The sequence below is a fragment of the Leucopleurus acutus genome (assembly GCF_964270905.1).
Source record: "Leucopleurus acutus genome assembly, chromosome: 2".
Taxonomy (NCBI): Eukaryota; Metazoa; Chordata; class Mammalia; order Artiodactyla; family Delphinidae; genus Leucopleurus; species Leucopleurus acutus.
The window spans coordinates 58,887,691-58,905,044 of record NC_139143.1 but is presented as its reverse complement, the minus strand read 5'-3'; the positions used below and the strand labels follow the sequence as shown (position 1 = coordinate 58,905,044).

The following is a 17,354-nucleotide window of genomic DNA, read 5'->3' as shown; positions in this document are numbered from 1 at the left end:
GCCTGATTTAAAAATTGAAGGTTGAATCCATTTGAACAAATTTTAAGAGGCATCAAGGCAGTCTGTTTCATTTAGCCTTTGCTAAAACAGAGGCTTATTTACGCAGTGTACTCAACTTGAATCAGTCTTATTCATAAGTTAGACTCCCAAAAAAGGTCTTTTGACTCACTAAGTTTACTTTAACTTTTTGGTGTTCGTGGGAAATGGATTAGTATAGAATAACTTGACCTGGCTGATAAGCTGTCAATACAAGATGATCTGGTAGGAGAATTTATTTCTTAGATTGTATAGTGTCACTTGGAGAAAGAGTCTAGGTTCTGAGACAAAAAGAGAGACAAAGGGAAAAGCATCTTTTTTCTCACAGAGATATTTAGTGGCTATTGGGAGGTTGAGATGGGGCAGGGCAAAATTCCTTTAAGGCCAGTTAACCATAAATGCATGTCAAGGTTTAAGAAGAAAGTACTGGATGAGTTCCTGGAGTCCCAGTGCAATGCCTACTTCATAATCCATTAACTTGGTTTTTGTTTTCGTTGTTTTTTAAACTTTTTATTTAGAGGTAATTACAGTTTCACAGGAAGTTGCAAAAAATAGTACAAGGATAATTTTAGATTCACAATATCAAACCCAGGAAATGGATGTTTGTACAAGACATGTCTGTATAGTTCTGTGACGTTTTACCTTTTTTTTTTTTTTTTTTTAATTTATTTTTGGCTGCGTCGGGTCTTCGTTGCTGCGTGTGGGCTTTCTCTAGTAGTGGCGAGCGGGGGCTACTCTTCGTTGCGGTGCACGGGCTTCTCATTGTAGTGGCTTCTCTTGTTGTGGAGCACGGGCTCTAGGCGCGTGGGATTCAGTAGTTGTGGCATGTGTGCTCAGTAGTTGTGGTGCACAGGCTTTAGAGCGCAGGGTCAGTAGTTGTGGCGCATGGGCTTAGCTGCTCTGCGGCATGTGGGATCTTCCCGGACCAGGGCTTGAACCCATGTTCCCTGCATTGGCAGGCGGATTCTTAACCACTGCGCCACCAGGGAAGACCACGTTTTATCACTTGTGTAGATTTGTCTTATTGCTACCCCCATCCAGATACAGAACTATTCCATCACCACAAAAGATTTCTCATTTGTGCTACCCCTTTATAGTCACACCCATCCTACTCCCACCCTCATTCCCCACCATCCTTAACTCCTGGCAGCCACTATGCTGTTCTCTATCTTTATAGCCCTAGTTTGTTGTTGTCTTAGATGGGCTAGTAATGTAACATTGTTTCAAAGGGGAGATGTTTTCTGAAGCAGAGACTACTATCTTAAGTTTTTAAGACCTGCTTGTTCTTATTTTTTAATTATAAGTTTCTTTAGGATGGAGGGCTCCAATGGAATTTTAACCTATTTGCTCCCAAGTAATGTGACTGGAGGTTCATTTAACTCCTGCCTTCTTTCAGTCTGCTTCAAACAGAGTTTTATTAAAGGGGAAAAACATTTTTTCATTAAGCTAATGGTGTTGAAATGTCCCAAAAATTGAATGGATTTTTCAAAACGTCTTAGCATTTCTTAGTTGAGGAATCAGAAAAGCATTAAAAAAAATTTTTAATGTAAAAAATAAGGCCACAATTCACTAATACCTTTGTCTGTGTTTCTTATCATAATAAATTATAATGATAAAGATAGGATCAAATGAGTTGATATGTCTAAAGCACTTAGAACAGTGCCTGGCACATAGTGATCTCTATGTTAGTTTTAACTATTATTTTTATTGCTGCTGTTAAGACATATGTTCTCAGGAAGAAAGGACTTTTTAAGCACAAAATCAGAAGATGAGATCACACAGAAAAGGACAGGTGTATTGGCTACTTTAAACAAACAAAAGCCAGCCCCCATATGCACATAAAGAAGATTGGGAAGATGTTTACATAGGTTTATTCGGGTGGTGGGTTTATAGGTGATTTACGGCCCCCTAACCCCCATTTTCTATTTAACAAATACATTTAGTGACCATAATTCCTCTTACAGTTGGGGAAATTAAAGTATAATATATAGAAAGGGAATTAAATATACCTAGTTTTGATATGACTCTTGTGAACTGACACTCAGTAGTGCCAGTATAAATGATTCAGTATTTCAGAAGGGCAGTTTGACAAGGATCAAGGCCTTGAAAGGTTCCTACTCTTTGACCTAGTGATTTCACTTCTAGGACTATATATTTAGGAAATGATCAGAAATGTCGGAAAAGGTGCAAGAATGTTCATTATCGTGTAACCTTACTTATAATAGGAAAATGGCTTATCAAATGGCTTGATAAGTTTAATAGCAATTTGTTAGAGACACTTTGATTATAGAATTAATATAAATATGGAAATTATATTAACTGGTTAAAAAACAAATTCAGAGTTGATGGATTTAAATCTAGGAATTTTGTCCTAAACTGTGACATCTTTATATGGTTGTACAAATAGGCTGTGATTTTTAGAAAGAACAAACATGTCTTCTAGAAGTTTGATGTTTTTAATATAGTTATTATATGTCATTTTATGTTAATATCTACCACTAAATATTTTCTGTCTCTACAGGGAGATAATGTGCAATGAGCATGTATCTAGGCTGAGTATCAAGTACCAAAAATTTCTTTTACTGTAGAGTTGCTTCTGTCATTTTTTTTTTCCATCAGTAATTTCGAATTTGAAAGTTGCAATTTAATTTTAGTTTTAAAAAAAGTAATTCATATCTTCAGAGCATTTACTGTTTATCTATTGCGTTAAAGTGATAATTTTCATCACTTTCTTCAGTATTCCCTGTCTCAATTGCTCAAGCCAGAAACTTGGGAATTGTAGTACTTCTGGATACGTCATTCTTAGCTTACACTGTGTGGATCCAGTTTTTGACCAAGTCCTGCCTACCTCCAAAATATCTTGAGTATTTTACCAGTTTTTTTCAATATCCACTGACACTACCCTACTCAAGGAACATTACCTTTTTCTTGAAGTATTATAATATCATCACAACTATTTCCTCAGTCTTCCCTTGAATCAATTCATTCTTTTTTGTTTCTATTTTATTTTAAAATTTTATTGAAGATATGCATATATCATGTTTAAGAAGCCATATATTTCCATAGGAGAACAAAATATAGCACTATCCTGTTGCTCCCACCCTTCCAGCCTCCACCCTTGAGCCCCACACCCATCCAAGTCTCTGTGTTTCTTATTTGGAGGAATTTATATGTTTTTAAGATAATATGTCTAAATGCCTATTGCTTATGATTTTTCGATTTTGGTTATGATTTATTGATTCTCTGCTATAGAAGATGATTTCAGTGTCTTATTTTCTCTTCCTCTCACATTTACACAATTTACTTCCTCCTCTTTCTGTGTAGTTATGTCACAATTTTGACATGAGTAAGTAATACTGGCTCAACCATTCTTTACAAGTGTAGAGAAAGCTAAAGAACAGTTGAGCCATGATTACTTACTTAAATTTTGTTTTTCTTGAGCTAAATAACTTACTTTAGCTTTCTCTACATTTGTCACTGATTTTTCTGCCCGAAGTGAATGTAGTGAGTGTGTTTTCTCAATGTGTTCAAACACTCCAGATATTGCTTCATCTTTCAGAGATGTCTCTTCGAATTTCCATCCTTGCTACTTAACATCTGGACTGTTGTTCTTAAGGTCTGCTCATTGCTTTGTCCCAGGATCTCCCTTTACTGTTTATCTGGGAATTTCCAATATTTTCTTTCTATGTTGGTTCCTCGGTTTCCTGGATCTTGTCTTCCTTTTTCTTTGCTAGTTTGTTTTGATGGAACACATATTCTACTAGCTCTCTGATAATAGGTGCATATAAGGCAAATTCTCTGAGACTTTCATGTCTGAAAATGTCTGTGGTATACTTTCATACTTAATTGATATTTTTGTTGGATAAAGAATTCTAGGATTTTGAAGGCTTTGTTTCAGTTGTCTTTTAACTTCTAGGGTTGCTATTGAGATTTCTGATACCTTCTGATCCCTATTTTTCTGTAGGTGATGTGTTTTTGTTTCGTTCTGTTTTTGAGCTGATAGATTTTATTATTTCTTTGTCTCCAATGTGCTACAGGTTTTTGATGCTAGGCCTTGGTTTGAGTCTTCTTTTTCTTTTCTTTCTTTTTTTTTTTTTGATCTTTTGTAATGGGCATTAGACAGGTCTTTTGTCCTTCAAGTTCTGGAGGTATTTTCTTGAATTAGCATTTTTTTTTTTTTTTGATAAGTTACTTTCCTCTGTTTTCTCTGTATTCTTTTAAAATTCTTTTTATTATTCAGAAGTTGACTCTTCTAATTAACAATATTTTTGCTCCTACTTTTAGCTTATTTAAAAGATATTATCACCTTTATCTCACAACTCTTCTGTTGATTTTTTAAATTTCTTGTATTATATTTTCATGTCCAAAAGTTTTATTTTGTTTTCTAAATATTTCTTATTTGTATCCTTCTGTTTTTGCCATTTAATGGGAGAAATATCTGTCTGAAAGTAATAATTATATGGTTTTGTCCTTTTCTTTTCTCAGTTTTCTTTTGTTCTCTGACCTAACTTGATTTCTTCAGAGGTTTTTCTTTTTTCCTATGGATTCTGTCTCTTTCTGGTGGTGGTGGTTGTATTACAGCAGAGTTCTTAACCTATTTTGAACCTTGAACCCTTTTGGCAAACTGAAGCTTCTGGAACTGAACGCTTCTTTAATATCAAAGGAAATCAGTCCTAATAAGATACACTTACTAAAATATTTTTAAAAACTGTTCTATGGCAATATATGTGCCTCTTTATTAACATATTAAGTAAGATTTATAGGTGATGAGATTACAACTTCAAAGTAGTGATGAGGGTAAATGATATTTTTGAGATATCTGTACCAGTTGTAATGTGCTATGAAAATATCTGTGATTTTTATTAGTGACAAAGTCACATGTATTGACAATTCTTCTATAATTTGTAGCCTGCATGTATAATTAAAAGGAACGTCATTTCAGTTAGAGGTTAGTGTAAAACAAAAATAATTTTTTTTTTTTACATCCAAGTTCTTGTGCCCTTTGAATTCTATTGATAGACCCTGTGGGGGATCAAACACCCCTTTATTAGAGGTTTCTTCAAATACCTGGGGTCGTTGGCTGTCAGCTCAAAGATTGAGGTACTAGAAAGCTGATTGGAAGCTCTGAATGAATGATTGGGGCTTGACAACTAGTGGGCTTCACTCTATGTTGTGGGATGCTCAGCTTTCATTGTTTATAGATAGATTTTTCCTCTTGGGATTCAAGCCTCTTGAAAGAAGAACCTGTCATTCTGCATATGGAGTATAAGTCTAATTATCTGTGTTCACATAGACAAGTAATTTTGCCCTCTTATATTCTAATAAAATTTCCTTTTGTGTTTTAACTGAATGGTTATGCTATTAAATGTGTTCATATTAAATAAAACAGTTCTGGGGAAGTACACAACTGTCTTTAATGCTTTGAAACCATTAATGCAACAGGAAAACTGGGCTATTTCATGAATTTATATTTAATTTTCAACTTAATTTTTCAGGAGCTTTCAAGTTGTGGATGGAATAAAAAGGAAAAATACAGTTCTGCACCAAATGCGGTTGCCTTTACAAGAAGATTTAATCATGTGAGTTGCTTATAAAATTTTGATATTTAGTTTCTGAAATTCAATTTCTCAGTTTATAATTTTCATTAAGAAATAGCTTTAAGTTTTTACATCAATTCTAGAGCATTTTCAGCCAATATCTCTTCATATATTGTCTCTGCATGATCTCTGTTTTTTTCCTTCTGTAATTCCTATTGGAAATCTACTGGAACTTGACATTCTTTCCTACTTGTATCTTAACCTTTCATATTTCATCTATCCCTTTGTGCTCTGTTCTGCATGATTTCCTCAGATCTATATTTCAGATCACTAATTCTTTTCAGATGTGTCAAATCTGTTTCAAATCTGTGTGCTTTTACACTAGTGTCATTTTTTTTCTTATTTTTAAAATTTCTTAAATCATTTTCAACTTTTTATTTTATAATTTCTGTTATTATCCAAAGTCCTGGGAGTACTAATTCTCCGTATCTGCTGATCCTTACTCAAAGTGGTTTGTTTTCTTATGATTTTGTAATTTTGAATTGAGAGCTCATGTTCATTTAAGCTTTAGCTGTGGGAATTTTGCTGCTGCCTAGATTGAGGGTGTATACTGTCTAAGAGGCATTTTGTTTGCTTTTGCCAATACCAAGGGCTATTACAGAAGTAGGACTATTTTTTTATGTTATATGTTTTGGTTGGGGAACATCTGTACTGAAAGTTTAAGCTCCAAATCCAATTAAGGGAAAGTTACAAATTCTTGTGAAAGGCTTAATTTTCTCCTTCTTCTGTGTCATCTCCCTCTGTCAGTAGGTGAATTGTTTAGTCTACTTTTTCACCAAAATTGTAGCCCTTTGAAGATCCCTTAGATAGGAACAGACAGGGGACGGTAGAGGTGTGAGGCCTTATATTATGACTTTGAAGGAGTATTAAATCCCTAGTCCCTATGCTCTTGAGAGGAAATCTTCCAAGGACAGCTGTAGTACCCTTTCCTTTTTTGCCTTTATTTCCTTTGTTTTTGACCTCTAGTGAAATCTTTTCTTTTCCTTTCAAGTTAGTTATACACTTTTTAAAAAATGGTTGGGGTTTAAAAATGGGGTTTATAGCAAATAGTTTCTCAAGTTATTTGGTTCACTGTATACCCAAAATGGAAATGAGTTAAAGTTTTTTTTTTAATTAGATTAAACCATTATTAAGGGGCCTAGACAAACATGTCTTATACTGAATTCCTTATTTAAGCTATTTAGAAGTTTTAAAATTTTTCTGAGGTGGTCAGAATTTATCATCACAGTAAAACTTTTTTCTTCGCCATACAAAAACATTGTAACAATACCCATAAATTTGACTTTAGATTTTTAAGCACTCATAATTCTTCTCTTTTTATTTTCATATTATTCTTAAGTAAGCCAAAAGGTTGTTAGAGTCAAATATGTCACAGTGTACCAAAAGCTCTTATGCTTAATCAAGATTACAGTTGATCTATAATAAGCTCCATTACTTAGTTATTCCATTGCTGTCATTTTCTCCTAGGAGGGTGTTAGGAAATCTGAAGGTAGCAAATTACAAAGGAAGTTACAGAGAGTCTTATTTTTAAAATGAGTTTCTTGTAGGACTTCCTTGGTGGTGCAGTGGTTGAGAGTCCACCTGCCGATGCAGGGGAGACGGGTTCGTGCCCCGGTCTGGGAAGATCCCACATGCCGCGGAGCGGCTAGGCCCGTGAGCCATGGCCTCTTAGCCTGTGCATCTGGAGCCCGTGCTCCGCAATGGGAGAGGCCACAACAGTGAGAGGCCCGCGTACCGCAAAAAAAAAAAAGAGAGTTTCTTGTAGATAGCATATAGTTGGGTCTTCCTTTTTTTTGGTCTGGTCTGACAATCTCTGCTTTTCAATTTAGACCTAGAAAAAAATGCAAAGAGAGTTTCTGTATATCCCTAACCTCCCCTAATCTTTTTTTTTTTTCTTCCCCTAATCTTAACATCTTAGGTAAGTATAATACAGCTATCAGAGCCTGGAAATTAACATGGGTACAATACCATTAACTAAACTAAGGGCCCTATTCAAATTTCTTCAGTATTCCCACCAATATCCTTTTTGTTTTTGTTCCAAGATACCATTTTGGATCCCACATTGCATTTAGTTGTCACTAATTCCAACAAAAGAGTTATTTTGGAGTCTGTTTCTTTTTAATGCTTTTTCTCTTAACAGTCAACTTTGAATCTGTTTCTTTGTGTGTCTGGTAATTTTTTCAATTGTATTGTCATCATTATGGATAATATGTTATAGAGATTCTGGATTTTGTTGTCTTCTTTAGAAAAGTATTGATTTTTATTTTATCAGGCAGTTAACTTTGCTGGACTCAAAGTCTAAATTCTGTCTCTCCTTGGAGAACATATTTCTCCTTGGAGAAGTCTTTCCAGATTTTATCTTCATTTGGGCTTCTTCGAGTTTCCCTTGCACGTGCACAATTGCATGGTCAGCCAGAGATTTGGATGGAATTTTTTTTTTTTTTTTTTTTTTTGTGGTACGCGGGCCTCTCACTGTTGTGGCCTCTCCCATTGCGGAGCACAGGCTCTGGACGCGCAGGCTCAGCGGCCATGGCTCATGGGCCTAGCCGCTCCGCGGCATGTGGGATCTTCCCGGACTGGGGCACGAACCCATGTCCCCTGCATCGGCAGGCGGACTCTCAGCCACTGCGCCACCAGGGAAGCCCCTGGATGGAGTTTTTATATAGATTTGGGGGATTTTTCTCACCTTTCCAGAATTTCCCCCCTCACTTTCTAGCCAATTGTCCTCTGACTTTCAAAGCCATTAAGACTGTCGCCTTCTGCTTGAGTTTCTGGTGCTCCACATTGTAACTGGTGAATGTCCTCAGACAATAAACTTTATAAGTGCAATTCTCACCCAGTGCATCTTACTTTTTCCAAAGATCTGTTCTCCAGTTTCTGCCTTCTCTTGGTTCCTCTCTTGTGCTTTTAATAGTTGTTTTTATAATTTGTAATTATAATCAGATGAGCATTTCCAAAGATACCTGCTTCTCCACATTACCAGAAATGGAACTCTCCCCCATCCTTTTAAAACTATGATTTTTTTATTAATTATCGAAACAGTAACATACATTGCAGGGAAACTGTAACAAGGTAGAAATTTATTAAAAGGTGGGGGGAGAAATCACCCTGAGGTGACTGTTGTTAACATTTTTAGTATATATTCTTCCATTCTTTATTTTTTTACTAATCTCATAGAAATAATGCTGTACATGTAATTTACAGTCCTATTGTCTTAACATACCATGAAATGTTATTGTATCATAAAATCATTTTGAAAACATTTTAAGTATCTGTATAATCTCCTATGACTTGACTCTATCATAATTTTAATAATTACTCTATTTTGGCTCTTTCTCTGATAACTTGTATTCATGCCTTCTGGCCAGTGGCTTCCTGATTTTGTTTTTTATTGGGGGAAGGGTTGTCTAAGTTTCTTTTAAATGTTACCTTTTGATAATCAGAAATTTGACTAATAATTGGAAATTAATGTTTTTAGGAATGATAATGATTTTAGGTTATGTTTATAAAAATACTCCTTTTAGAAAATATTTATAGATGCAATTATATATTGTCCATGATTTGTTTCACAGTATTAATGGGGCACTTGAGGGTAGAGTGAGGGTGGAGGTGAGAAAGCTTGGCCATAACTTGGTTGTTGAAGCCAGTTGATGTGTACTGGGGACTTCATTACTATCATCTGTTAGTTCAGTATACATTTAAAGATTTCCATGATAAAAAATTAAGAAACTGTCTTTAAAAGCTTAACATATGTTTGGCTGCAAATAAAACGTTTTCATAATGCTTTTATATGGTTATAAAACCCTGAATAAAGCAACTAGAGTTAAAAATAGCCTATGAATAAAATTTTTCCAGGATTTACTTCTTAATGAAATATTTGATACATTTTTAAGAATGTGTTAAATGTTTGTTTGAATCTTATGAAATTGCCAATGTTTGACCATTTTTAGGCTACAAAACTAGCAAGTTCGTATGGTTAATCTAATATATATTAGGAAATATTCTGATAAACAACTGTGAATTCACCACCTAAACTAAGAAATAGAATATTACCAAAACTGTTGAAGTATTTTACATATTCTTTGTTCTATCCTCAATTAAGGGGGGTAACCATTATCTAAAAATTTTTATTTTCTTCTATCTTTTGTATTTTTTTAAACTTGATTTAAAAAAAATTTTAACTCGTCTCATAATTCCCATATATATAGATTTACCAGAAATATTTGTACCCCTAAACAGCATGTTGTATATCTTGCTTGTTTTTCATCTTTGAAAAATATATCATCAGACTATATGTAGTCTTCTCTGGTTGCCTTTTTTCACTTGTGTGTTTCTCTGCCATATCCACGGTCATGTATGTAGCTCTCGTTCATTGTACTTTCAGTGCTATCTTCTAGCGTTTCATTGCATGAATGTATCAGAAAGAATTTATTATTCTTTTGAGGATGGACATGAGATGTGTCTCCTAATTTTTTGCTGTTATGAAGTATGTTGCTCTGAATATTCTAAGAGTCTTTTTGGTACCCATGTGCAGTAGTTTCTTAGGCAGCGGCTTTCAAACTTTTTGACTATGACCCACAATAAGATGAAATATTTTACATTTCAACCCAATACAGAAATTAAAGTTTTCTGAAATAATATTTACTTGTATTAGATGATATGTACTTTGATCTTTCTCTGCAAAAAAAAAAGCAGTTGAAAAACATTGCTGCTTAGACTTACTAAACTGATACCATAAAGTGGGTGAAAAACACTGTGATTTGTTTGAAAAAATATGTGCCTAGATGTAAAATTTGTGTCATAAAGAGTATATCCATGTTTAACTACACAAGACAGTGTCTAATTTTTTTTCCAAAATGATGGTACCAAATTTGCATTGAGCTTTCATTACTGCATATCCTTGTCAACATTTGGCATCATCAAACTTTGCAATCTGGTATAAAATGACTTCAGCTTTCATTCTCATTCAACTAAATATTTATTAAGCTCCTACTATGTCCTGGGCATTGGTCTTGATGTTTGGGATATATTAGTGAATAAGAAAAACAGAGACCACTCTCTTCGTGTACCTTTTCATTCTAGTTCTTCCTAATTTTAATTTCACATATTTCTTTTTTCATTTTCAGAAGTTCTATCATTTTCAGATCTCTCCAGTCATTTGTATTATTCTCTTATTTCCTACTTTAAACCATTTATTGTAAAATAAAACATGGATACAAAAAAACACACAAAACAAATATATGGTTTAATGAAGTTTTACTAACTACTCTACAAACTCCTCCAAGTGCCTCATCTCAGTCCACACCCTTTCTTCTTCCAGCAATACCCACTGTCTTGACTTTTATAGTTCCCACTGTCTGGTGTTTTGTGGTTTTATCACATAAATGTGATCGCTAGTTTAACCTTGCCAGTATTTTTTAATTTGTTAAATGTTTACCACTATTTTTTTTGAATTTTTGAATTTTATTTTATTTATTTTTTTATATAGCAGGTTCTTATTAGTCATCAACTTTATACACATCAGTGTATAAACTTCAATCCCAATCGCCCAATTCAGCACACCACCATCCCCACCCCACCATGGCTTTCCCCCTTGGTGTCCATACATTTGTTCTCTACATCTGTGTCTCAACTTCTGCCCTGCAAACCGGTTCATCTGTATCAGTTTTCTACGTTCCACATACATGCGTTAATATACGATATTTGTTTTTCTCTTTCTAACTTACTTCACTCTGTATGACAGTCTCTAGGTCCATCCACGTCTCAACAAATGACTCAATTTCGTTCCTTTTTATGGCTGAGTAATAATCCATTGTATATATGTACCACAACTTCTTTATCCATTCATCTGGCAATGGGTGTTTAGGCTGCTTCCCTGACGTGGCTATTGTGAAGAGTACTGCAGTGAACATTGGGGTGCATGTGTCTTTTTGAATTATGGTTCTCTCTGGATATATGCTCAGTAGTAGAATTGCTGGATCATATGATAATTCTATTTTTAGTTTTTTAAGGAAACTTCATACTGTTCTCCATAGTGGCTGTATCAACTTACATTCCCACCAACAGTGCAAGAGGGTTCCCTTTTCTCCACACCCTCTCCAGCATTTGTTGTTTGTAAATTTTCTGATGATGCCCATTCTAACTGGTGTGAGGTGATACCTCATTGTAGTTTTGATTTGCATTTCTCTAATAATTAGTGATGTTGAGCAGCTTTTCATGTGCTTCTTGGCCATCTGTATGTCTTCTTTGGAGAAATGTCTATTTAGGTCTTCTGCCCATTTTTGGATTGGGTTGTTTGTTTCTTTGATATTGAGCTGCATGAGCTGTTTATGTATTTTGGAGATTAATCCTTTGTCCATTGCTTCATTTGCAAATATTTCTCCCATTCTGAGGGTTGCCTTTTCATCTTGTTTATGGTTTCCTTTGCTGTGAAAAAGCTTTGAAGTTTCATTAGATATGATTTGTTTATTTTTGTTTTTATTTCCATTACTCTAAGAGGTGGATCAAAAAGATCTCACTGTGATTTATGTCAAAGAATATTCTTCCTATGTTTTCCTGTAAGAGTTTTATAGTGTCTGGTCTTACATTTAGGTCTTGAACCCATTTTGAGTTTATTTTTGTGTATGGTGTTAGGGAGTGTTCTAATTTCATTCTTTTACATGTAGCTGTCCAGTTTTCCCAGCACCACTTATTGAAGAGACTGTCTTTTCTCCATATCCTTGCCTCCTTTGTCATGGATTATTTGACCATAGGTGTGTGGGTTTATCTCTGGGCTTTCTGTCTTGTTCCATTGATCTATGTTTCTGTTTTTGTGCCAGTACCATATTGTCTTGATTACTGTAGCTTTGTAGTATAGTCTGAAGTCAGGGAGTCTGATTCCTCCAGCTCCATTTTTTTACCTCAAGACTGTATTGGCTATTCGGGGTCTTTTGTGTCTCCATAGAAATTTTAAGATTTTTTTCTCCTAGTTCTGTAAAAAATGCCATTGGTAATTTGATAGGGATTGTATAGAATCTGTAGATTGCTTTGGGTAGTATAGTCATTTTCGCAATATGGATTCTTCCAATCCAAGAACATGGTGTATCTCTCCATCTGTTGGTATCGTCTTTAATTTCTTTCATCAGTGTCTTATAGTTTTCTGCATACAGGTCTTTTGTCTCCCTAGGTAGGTTTATTCCTGGATGTTTTATTCTTTTTGTTGCAGTGGTAAATGGGAGTGCTTTCTTGATTTCACTTTCAGATTTTTCATCATTAGTGTAGAGGAATGCAAGAGATTTCTTTGCATTAATTTTGTATCCTGCAACTTTACCAAATTCATTGATTAGCTCTAGCAGTTTTCTGGTGGCATTTATAGGATTCTCTATGTATAGTATCACGTCATCTGCAAACAGTGACAGCCTTTCTTCTTCTTTTTCAATTTGTATTCCTTTTATTTCTTTTCCTTCTCTGATTGCCATGGCTAGGACTTCCAAAACTATGCTGAATAATAGTGGTGAGAGTGGACATCCTTGTCTTGTTCCTGATCATAGAGGAAATGCTTTCAGTTTTTCACCATTGAGAATGATGTTTGCTGTGGGTTTGTCATACATGGCCTTTATTATGTTGAGGTAGGTTCCCTCTCTGCCCACCTTCTGGAGCATTTTTATCATAAATGTGTGTTGAATTTTGTGCATCTGTTTTCTGCATCTGTTAAGATGATCATATGGTTTTTATTTCTTCAATTTGTTAATATGGTGTATCACATGGATTGATTTGTGTATATTGAAGAATCCTTGCATCCCTGGGATAAATCCCACTTGATCATGGTGTATGATCCTTTTAATGTGTTGTTGGATTCTGTTTGCTAGTATTTTGTTGAGGATTTTTGCATCTATATTCATCAGTGATATTGGTCTGTAATTTTCTCTTTTTGTAGTATCTTTCTCTGATTTTGGTATCAGGGTGATGGTGGCCTCATAGAATGAGTTTGGGAGTGTTTCTTCCTCCACAGTTTTTTGGAAGAGTTTGAGAAGGATGGGTGTTAGCTCTTCTCTAAATGTTTGATAGAATTCACCTGTGAAGCCATCTGGTCTGGGACTTTTGTTTGTTGGAAGATTTTTAATTCCAGTTTCAATTTCAGTGCTTGTGATTGGTCTGTCCATATTTTCTATTTCTTCCTGGTTCAGTCTTGGAAGGTTATACCTTTCTAAGATTTTGTCCATTTCTTCCAGGTTGTCCATTTTGTTGGCATAGAGTTGCTTGTAGTAGTCTCTTAGGATGCTTTGTATTTCTGCGGTGTCTGTTGTAACTTTTCCTTTTTCATTTCTAATTTTATTGATTTGAGTCCTCTCCCTCTTTTTCTTGATGAGTCTGGCTAATGGTTTATCAGTTTTGTTTATCTTCTCAAAGAACCAGCTTTTAGTTTTATTGATCTTTGCTCTTGTTTTCTTTGTTTCTATTTCATTTATTTCTGCTCTGATCTTTATGATTTCTTTCCTTCTGCTAACTTTGGGTTTTGTTTGTTCTTCTTTCTCTAGTTCCTTTAGGTGTAAGGTTAGATTGTTTATTTGAGATTTTTCTTGTTTCTTGAGCTAGGCTTGTATAGCTATAAACTTCTCTCTTAGAACTGCTTTTGCTGCATCCCATAGGTTTTGCATCATCGTGTTTTCATTGTCATTTGTCTCTAGGTATTTTTTGATTTCCTCTTTGATTTCTTCAGTGATCTCTTGGTTATTTAGTAATGTATTTTTTAGCCTCCATGTGTTTCTGTTTTTTACATTTTTTTCCCTGTAATTCATTTCTAATCTCATAGCGTTGTGGCCAGAAAAGATGCTTGATATGATTTCAATTTTCTGAAATTTACTGAGGCTTGATTTGTGAACCAAGATGTGATCTATCCTGGAGAATGTTCCGTGCACACTTGAGAAGAAAGTGTAATCTGCTGTTTTTGGATGGAATGTCCTATAAATATAAATTAAATCTATCTGGTCTGTTGTGTCATTTAAAGCTTCTGAAAATGAAGCTTTAAAATGAAATTTATTTTCATTTTGGATGATCTGTCCATTGGTGTAAGTGAGCTGTTAAAGTCCCCCACTATTATTGTGTTACTGTCGATTTCCTCTTTTATAGCTGTTAGCAGTTGCCTAATGTATTGAGGTGCTCCTCTGTTGGGTGCATGTATATTTATAATTGTTATATCTTCTTCTTGGATTGATCCCTTGATCATTATGTAGTGTCCTTCCTTGTCTCTTGTAACATTCTTTATTTTAAAGTCTAGTTTATGTGATATGAGTATAGCTACTCCAGCTTTCTTTTGATTTCCATTTGCATGGAATATCTTTTTCCATCCCCTCACTTTCAGTCTGTATGTGTCCCTAGGTCTGACATAGGTCTCTTGTAGACAGCATATATATGGGTCTTGTTTTTGTATCCATTCAGCAAGCCTGTGTTTTGGTTGGAGCATTTAATCCATTCACGTTTAAGGTAATTATTGATGTGTATGTTCCTTCGACCATTTTCTTAATTGTTTTGTGTTTGTTTTTGTAGGTCCTTTTCTTCTCTTGTGTTTCCCACTTAGGGAACTTCCTTTAGCATTTGTTGTAGAGCTGGTTTGTTGGTGCTGAATTCTCTTAGCTTTTGCTTGTCTGTAAAGCTTTTGATTTCTCCTTTGAATCTGAATGAGATGCTTGCCAGGTAGAGTAATTTTGGTTGTAGGTTCTTCCCTTTCATCAGTTTAAGTATATCATGACACTCCCTTCTGGCTTGTAAAGTTTCTGCTGAGAAATCAGCTGTTAACCTTATGGGAGTTCCCTTGTATGTTATTTGTCGTTTCTCCATTGCTGCTTTCAATAATTTTTCTTTGTCTTTAATTTTTGCCAATTTGATTACTATGTGTCTCTGCGTGTTTCTCCTTGGGTTTATCCTGTATGGGGTCGCTGCGCTTCCTGGACTTGGGTGCTATTTCCTTTCCCATGTTAGGGAAGTTTTCGACTATAAACTCTTCAGATATTTTCTCTGGTCCTTTCTCTCTCTCTTCTCCTTCTGGGACCCCTATAATGCGAATGTTGCTGTGTTTAATGTTGTCCCAGAGGTCTCTTAGGCTGTCTTCATTTCTTTTCATTTTTTTTTTCTTTTTTCTGTTCCACAGCAGTGAATTCCACCATTCTGTCTTCTAGGTCACTTATCTGTTCTTCTGCCTCAGTTATTCTGCTATTTATTCCTTTTAGTGTAGTTTTCATTTCAGTTATTGTATTGTTCATCTCTGTTTGTTTGTTCTTTAATTCTTCTAGGTCTTTGTTAAACATTTCTTGCATCTTCTTGATCTTTGTCTCCATTCATTTTCCGAGGTCCTGGATCATTCTCACTATCATTATTCTGAATTCTTTTTCTGGAAGGTTGCCTATGTCCACTTGGTTTAGTTGTTTTTCTGGGGTTTTATCTTGTTCCTTCATCTGGTGCATAGCTCTCTGCCTTTTCATCTTGTCTATCTTTTTGTGAATGTGGTTTTTGTTCCACAGGCTGCAGGATTGTAGTTCTTGCTTCTGCTCTCTGCCCTCTGGTGGATGAGGCTATCTAAGAGGCTTGTGTAAGTTTCCTGATGGGAGGGACTGGTCATGTGTGGAGCCTGGTGTTGCTCTGGTGGGCAGAGCTCAGTAAAACTTTAATCGCTTGTCTGCTGATGGGTGGGGCTGTGTTCCCTCCCTGTTGGTTGTTTGGCCTGAGGCAACCCAACACTGGAGCCTACCTGGCCTCTTTAGTGGGGCTAATGATAGACTATGGGGGGGCTAACACCAAGGAGTACTTCCCAGAACTTCTGCTGCCAGTGTCCTTGTCCCCATGGTGAGCCAGAGCCACCACCCCCACCCCCCCGCCTCTGCAGGAGACCCTCCAACACTAGCCGGTGGTGTGGTTCAGTCTCCCCTAGGGTCACTGCTCCTTCCCCTGGCTCCTGATGTGCACACTGCTTTGTGTATGCCCTCCAAGAGTGGAGTCTCTGTTTCCCCCAGTCCTGTCGAAGTCCTGCAATCAGATCCCACTAAGCTTCAAAGTCTGATTCTCTAGGAATTCATCCTCCCGTTGCCGGACCCCAGGTTGGGAAGCCTGACGTGGGGCTCAGAACCTTCACTCCAGTGGGTGGACTTATGTGGTATAATTGTTCTCCCATTTGTGAGTCACCACCCAGCGATTAAGGGATTTGATTTTTATCGTGTTTGCACCCCTCCTACCATCTCATTGCACCTTCTCCTTTGTCTTTGCATATGGGATATCTTTTTTGGTGAGTTCAGTGTCTTCCTGTCAATGATTGTCCAGCAGCTAGTTGTGATTCTGGTGTTCTCACAAGAGGGAGTGAGAGCACATCCTTCTACTCCACCATCTTGGTTCCTCTCTCCACCACTTTTTAATTTACAGTTTCTCCCTTTATCCTTTTCCTTACTATTTACCTGTGGAGGAACCTCTAGAGTCTCCCACAGTCTAGACTGCATTCAGTGCAGTTTAATATGTTCTGTGTTTTCTAGAAATTAGCTTCTGGTTCCAAAGGTTCAGTTGGGTTCAGTGCCTTTGGCAAGAGTCTGGGTTGTGTTGGCTTTTTTCATCAGGTCTGTTTCCTGATGTTAAGCAGTTGTCTAGATCCATTATTTGAGGTTGTTAAAAAGTGAATTCTCATTTCATTCTTTTTTACTTATTAGTGGGAATGCTTTTATAAAGAGACATTTTTCCCTCATCTAGTATTTGCATACCCAG

The 17,354-nt window shown here is 35.9% G+C and overlaps 1 protein-coding gene across 2 annotated transcripts in view; it reads left to right on the top strand.

Moving 5' to 3' along the window:
• The window catches only part of RALGPS2 (Ral GEF with PH domain and SH3 binding motif 2), a 163,566-nt gene that overhangs the window by 56,173 nt on the left and 90,039 nt on the right, over positions 1–17,354 (top strand). For both annotated transcript variants that reach the window (XM_082857166.1, XM_082857165.1), the window contains exon 5: positions 5,532–5,615. In XM_082857166.1, coding sequence (XP_082713292.1) covers positions 5,532–5,615 — 84 coding nt within the window. The remainder of the gene's footprint in view (positions 1–5,531; positions 5,616–17,354) is intronic.